Raw genomic sequence first — 6,631 nt, 5'->3', positions numbered from 1 at the left:
GGTGGCTCCTCCTTGTGAAAATAAAACATTTGAGTATCACTGCTGAGCCTCCAGCACCCCATACCCAGGATCAGTCACACAGCTGTCTTTAGTTGGGGTTTTTTGTGTTGGTTGGTTATTTTGCTGGATGTGATTGAGGACTTTGTCAGGGGTTTCTCCTCTCACCAGCACAGCTTGCAATGTCTGGGCTAAGCAGGCCCAAAAGAGCACAGACAGCAACTGCAGTGTGTCTCAGGTTAAAATAAAATAAATAAACAGGAATTTTAAAAAGTCACTGAGTGCCACAAGGGCACGGAAGGGTGTTGGTTACCTGTCCTGGTGGCCATCACCTGCCCAGGGCTGCAGCTGCTCCCATCAGCCAAGGCCCATGGGATGAGAAGTGACATCAGCAGGGGATGTGCTGCCCACTGAGGCACATCCCAGGGAGCAGCTCCATTCTAACCTTTCCCTGGGACACACAGGGAACCCCTGGACACACACTGAGCCCCAAGCTCTCATTCCATGGGTGCTCTTTCAGCCTCCTGCAGCCCCCGTGCCTCAGAGGGCTCCACGTTTGGCAAGGCCTCATGCAGGATCCTGCTCTGAAGTGCTCACCCAGGAGGGCAGCCAGAGATGGCAGATAAGGGGTGTTTATGTGGCAATGTCTAAGTAGGAGCATTCCTATACCCTGCTCAGTCTCTGAAAATTCTTGCATTAGCCACTTGGCCATGAAGGGTTGTAAAACCCAGCTCAGCCTCGCTGTGCTGGTGAGCAGAGGTTCCCTATGGCCTTATCCAGGGAACATTCCAGCCTGTGCTGCCCACACTGGGAGCATAGGGAACAAATCCTCGATGCAAGGACACAAGAGCTGTGTTCTGGGTTCATGGCAGTCATTCCTTGGGATGTCTGGTTTCAGAGGTGGGGTGATTTGGCTACCAAATCCAGATCCCCAAGGCACCCTGCTGGAGCTGCAGGGTTCTGAGCACCAGATGGGACATCTCCTGCCAGCACATCATTCTCCAGGAGTTTTCTAACCCATCCCCAGGGATTAACCACAGCTTTGCAAATGCTGCCACGTCACGGCTGCCACGTGCTTTGCTGCGTCAGTGTTTTGTCACGGAGCAGCTCAGCTTTGAGCCAAGATTCCCCTTGTGGAAAAGCTGCAAGCAGTGCTGGAACCACATGCATGAGCATCTCCAGCTCTTGCTGTTAATATCTACAGCAAAATTGTCTCCATGGGCACAGGGAAGGGAGCAACACGAGTCTTGCTGCTTGTGGTGGGTGGGAAGGGACAACACTGGTAGCCCTGCAAACAGTGGCCTCCCAGCAAAACCCTCTGTGTGGCCTCCCCCTTGTCCTCCAAGGTGTCTTACAAAATGTCCCTGGCAAGTTAAAATGTTGCTGGAAGCAAAGCATCACCTTACTATCATCCTTCAGCAGAAAGCAACACAAACCAAAATAAATGCATTTCATTTGCTTTTATTTAATTAAAAAAAAAAGTCAAAGTCATTCCAATCCCATTTAAATACAGAGATTTACAAATAGGTCCAAAACAGGACTAAAATATTCTTTGAAATGCTGTACTTTTAAATATTGTGCTTTCATAGATACATAAGAAAATTAGCATATAAAAATACTTTACAAGGAATACACTCTAATATATGGATAAAAATACACATTTAAGTAATGCATTTCATCTTCATATCATTCAAAATGCATAGGAAGGGATACAAGGACCAAGTTTTTCTGATTTTCTTCTTCCTCCTTTTTTTTTTTTTGTTTTTAAAGCCTTTAATAAAAGTCTTCATTAAAAACCTATGAGAAGCCCCAGTGAGCTTCCACTGCTCAGAATATTGCATATAAAAACACTTTCGGCTGCACTGTCAATGCTCCACAGTATCAATTATGGCACATTATCTAGCTGTGGCAGCAATGGTATGGGATATTGCATACTCAAAGAGAAAATGGCTACAACGACAAAGAGCTGGATGGGGCCGTGCCTGGAAGGAACACCTGGACTCGTTTGTGCTGTCACAGGGGCTGGAGGGGACTGACAGGGCAGGGACATGTCCTGGCCCAGCAAAACAACACACACAAGCTGTACACCCACCCAGCTCCCTCCACACACCCCTGGTGTGCAGGTGGGGATGGAGGAACTGGAAGGGCAGGCAGGGAAATGGGGCAGTGGGCTCTGGAACAGCTGTATGTGATGGAGGGAGCTCTTGGACTCCATGGCCCAGGCCAAAAGGGACAGCAAAGCAGCACACTGCCACCAGGACAGGGACATCATCATAAAGTGCTAATGTGGGAAACAGGGCAGGCAATGCAAACATCACAGCCCCTCTGCCATGTGGGGCCGGGGCTCTCGGGCAGGAGGGAAGCGGCCACAGAGCTACAAGAGGCCAGCAACAGGCAAAGGGGCACACACCACCCAGCCCACAGGGACACAGGACACAACCCCACCCAACCAAGGGCTTGTCATTCCTCTGCCTCAGGAGAGACAGCAAGGTTTGATTGATCCAAAGCAGCAGGGGCAGCCCTCGGAATTTTGCTATTCTGCTATTCATTTCCAGACACAGGCCAGGTTTGCAAGCAAGACATCTCTGTAAAGCTCAGACAAACAAGGGGGATTCAGGCAGGTACTTAGGGCTTTTAGCCTTGGGTATGGCCTCTACTCTGTAGTCACTACTGAGCACAGGTAACAACACAGCTCATGGGAATCAGCCACACAAGGTGCCTAATCCCACTACGAGGTGAGCCAGATCTAGGGGAGAGTGTGGATAGGGCTGGCAGGACACAGCTGCAAATATCAATTTCTGCATAAGAATTGCATTTAGCCACTCTCAAACACATTTTGAAGTGTCTTTTAACTGGCTCTCTCCACAGCCCTGCACTGGGAGTGCAAGGGGCTGCAGGAATTGATTTGCCAGGAGTGTTGAAAGGATAAAGTTGGGCACAACGTAAAAGGAAAGGCATTTCAGTCTTGCTGTATGTGATTAACTGAGCAAACAAAGAACATAATAGCACCATGTGTGTTTGTAGGATGGCCAAGGCCTTTCAGGGTGAGGAGGATGTCGGAGGCAGGACCCTGCACAGTTGATGGCAGAAGCACAGGGGGATGCCCTGCCATGGGGGATGGCTGTGGATGCTCCTTCCTCCTGTTGGCAGTTTGTCCTGCTGCCATCACTGCCACAGCCCCAGGCGCACACCCAGCTCTGACCTTCCCAGCAATATTTGGTGGTCTACAGGCTCACTGGAGACCCACCTCCCCACTTGCAGGTTATGGTACACAGAGCATTTACAAATACCAGTGCAAAAAATCAGGAAAAACACCCCAAATACCACAAGAGCTCAGCAGAGGCATCATCTGCTCTGCTCCTGCTGCTCAGAGTGTCTGGACACTCGCCTTGACCTCGGCGCTGCAGGGCACCTGTGCCAGGAGCTCTCTGTTCCCCTCCGAGGGAGCATTGGCAGCCAGTGCCAAGGGGTTCCGGCTAATCACCAGGTCCAGCTTATCTCCAGCCTCTGAAATCAAGGGAACGGCCAGACAGCAGTCAAAGTCTCTCGTTCGGATGCGGTTTACCTGCCAGGATGGATTTAGGACATGCCATGGGAAGGAACAACAGAAAGATCATGTTTGTTAGTCAGCAAATGCAAGATTAGTGCTAAACCCCAGCTGGAAAAAATACACAACTCTTAGGGGTCCCTGATTCCAGGTTCACAGTGGAGAAGAGCAGAAGCACCCCTTCAGAATGAGCATCCATGCTTAGCTGAGGAGCGATGCAGTAACTGACAGAGGAAGGGGGAAAAAGTCTGGACAGGAATGAACCTTGACCCTCAGTGCCTGGGGCAGTATTACAAGTATTAAACATTGCAGGGCTCAAAACCACTTCTCCTGTTCAAGCCTGTAGAAAAAAAAAGTTGCCATTTTCCATTATTTTTTTGCCATAATGGCTTTTACTGGCCTTAAATTTGTGGTGCCAAGTATCCAGCACATAGAAAACAAATAAAGGCCTGAAACTTCTGGCAACCGTTTTCCAGCTCAGCCAGAGGCAAACCCAGACTATACCAAACAATTTCTTCTTCCCCTCTCCCCATTTATATCTTTCATTTCACAAAGTCTGGACACATTTCATGTGGGCTCAGGAGGCAGCTGCAAATTCTCTCTGTAGGGTTCAACCGTGAAAGCAGTTTCTGCTGGCTCTTGGAGACATTTGAGCACATTTCTAGGCTGGGTCATCTGGAGAAACCACCCCAGCTCTCTCACCTACAGCTATCAGAACACTTGGGCTTGGTGCCATGAAAGCTCTAGGACAGAGCAGGCTGGCAAACAGCACAGGGATGGGAAGGGGAAAGGGGAAAAGCAATTTCCCATATGCCTTTGGAGTGAACATAACCCTGGGCCAGGGGTTGCTTCCTTCTTTGGATAAGGGCTGGGTATTTGGCTCCATACAGCCCTTCCATCCCAAGCCCCTTCCCAGAATTAATGCATGCCCAGGGTGCTGGGTCTGTGAAAGCAGCAGTGTCCCCCCACCCTAGCCAGTGTCCACACAGAGACCCCAGTACTGCCCCTTACAGCAGAGGGACAATTTCTAGCCCACTTGTGGACAAGGAGAAATAAACCACAAGCTTGCTCTGCCCCTGCTCTGTGCCAGCCAGGCAGCTCCAGTGCAGAAGTGCCACTAGTGCAATGCCATGCTCCAGTTAATCCATGCAGCCAAGAGGCAGAGGGTCTGTGACAGCAGGGACGAGGTGTTTCGCTGGCCTTCGGGCACATCATCGTGCCCACAATCAGCAGCACTGTGCAGCATCCTCAGCAATGCAGCTCTGCACTTCTTGAGGGGAGTCACCTGTAGCAGGTCTGCAGTCCCTCAATCCCAGCTCCACATGACAACGTGATGGCAGCGCCTCATGTGCCCGTAGGTGTGAGCTGTGCGGCACAGCGTGTGGAAAAAGGGTGTCCAAAGTCTCCATGCCGCTCTGTTTAGGATTTTGGGCACACCTCCCAGAGCACTTGGCAGTCACAAAAAGCAGCACATCCAACACTGAACAGAAAGGCAGCCCAGAGCCTAATTAGCTTCTTGTTCATTCTTGCACCATCTTTTATTTGAAGCTGAGAAGGAATAATTGTATAGCAGCCAACTGGCGAGAGACCATAACAAGCTTAAACAAGGTTCCCCACAGTGCTGCCAGTCCTCCAGTTACCTGATGTACATAAAGTATTGGCTCTAATCCGACTGCTAAGAACCCCCACCTAGAAATTAGTAAAACTAAACATCTGAGTGTTTCCAAATATGGTGACAATATCTGCATTTCCAAATGGTAGCAATTTTTCCACAGAGGTTGCACTTCCTTCAGTTGCTGTTTGCGTTGCCTCAAAGCTAAAATAGTTGGTTTTCATTCACACAGAGCTTCTCTCCAATCTCCAAAACTCACCAGGCTTTTTCTGTCCCTCCAGTAGTTGATATGCCCAGGGAACATTTATTACAGACTTTTTGACCAGTGCTTTTGACCAGAGTTTTTATTCTGTTCTGCATCAGCTATTTCAGATGAAGCATTTTTCAAAGAAAAATATCCATAAAAAATACCTTGATTGAAGGATGTGTTTCCTAGAAAACTTTTCTAGTTGTCAAAGGCATGCACAGAACTTCATGAACTTCACTTAATTCCACAAGGGGCTTCACAGGAACACATATTGGTCAATGCAGTCTGGTTCATCCAAAAACTAGGAGTAGGATTGAGGGTGAGGAAAGGAAGCAACATAGCTTTTTGCTCATTTTGAGCTGTCCAAGCTCAAAAAGGCCAGTGCCAGAACAGATTGTGCCCTGGACCGGTGTAACCTAGGAGTACCACCTGGGGTACCACCTGAAGGTACTACCTAGTGATTTCCTATTATAAAACACAGGTCCCATTGAGTGTTGGTGGCTAAGAGCCAACCTAGTTGGCTAACTATTACCTTTCATTAAAGTTAGTGCTGCCATGGATGGGTCTCACTTCTCTCTTCCTCTCAGCCACTCATTCACTCCGTCCCAGCCTCCAGAACTGCATTTTGCATTTATTACCTGAAGCACTCTGTCATATGGCTTGAGGCCACACTGATCTGCTGGCCCATCCGGACGGACCATATTTACATAGACACCTTTTTCTAGCAGGCCATCCGACAAACTGAATCCAAAGTCTTCGCTCTCCGGGTCTTTGTGGAGTGTCATCTGGAGAGGCAGAAAGAGAAGAAGGTCATTTCAATACAGCAGAGTAAGGAGGTGATGTACAGGGTTACCAGGATGGGAGCAGCATGAGTTATGTGTGCAGACCTACAGCAATTCTGCTCTGGGTCTCCTGGGCAGGTTTTTCTTAGCCTGGGCAGATAACAGAGACTGAGCCTTATTCACCTGACACCATCACCACAGAATTGCTTTGGTGACTGGCATAAAACCAACCCCATGACAGTCCCTCACTCTTGGATGTGGAAGAAAACATAGGCAGTTTAATACAGACAGCACTCATGTTTCACCCAAAGAGCAGCAAACAAGTGTTTGTAATAGAGCATTGCCTTCCCTGGCTCAGGTTATGCTGTGTCTCCTCTGGGTGTGCCAGACCAGCACATGAAAAATCAACATGTTTACTGGGAATTTTTAATGTAGTGAATCAAATG

The 6,631-nt window shown here is 48.8% G+C and overlaps 1 protein-coding gene across 1 annotated transcript in view; it reads right to left on the bottom strand.

Annotated features, from left to right (window-relative positions):
* Positions 1–1,442: 1,442 nt before the first annotated feature.
* Positions 1,443–6,631, bottom strand: part of GRIP2 (glutamate receptor interacting protein 2) — a 118,610-nt gene continuing 113,421 nt past the window's right edge. The window contains exons 23-24 of the mRNA XM_031056381.1: positions 6,042–6,188; positions 1,443–3,562 (exon numbers count right to left, since the gene is read on the bottom strand). Coding sequence (XP_030912241.1) covers positions 3,365–3,562; positions 6,042–6,188 — 345 coding nt within the window. The 3' untranslated portion in view covers positions 1,443–3,364. The remainder of the gene's footprint in view (positions 3,563–6,041; positions 6,189–6,631) is intronic.

The sequence above is a fragment of the Geospiza fortis genome, unplaced genomic scaffold (genome assembly GCF_000277835.1).
Source record: "Geospiza fortis unplaced genomic scaffold, GeoFor_1.0 scaffold70, whole genome shotgun sequence".
In the NCBI taxonomy this organism is placed as follows: Eukaryota; Metazoa; Chordata; class Aves; order Passeriformes; family Thraupidae; genus Geospiza; species Geospiza fortis.
This window is presented reverse-complemented; position numbering and strand designations above follow the sequence as displayed.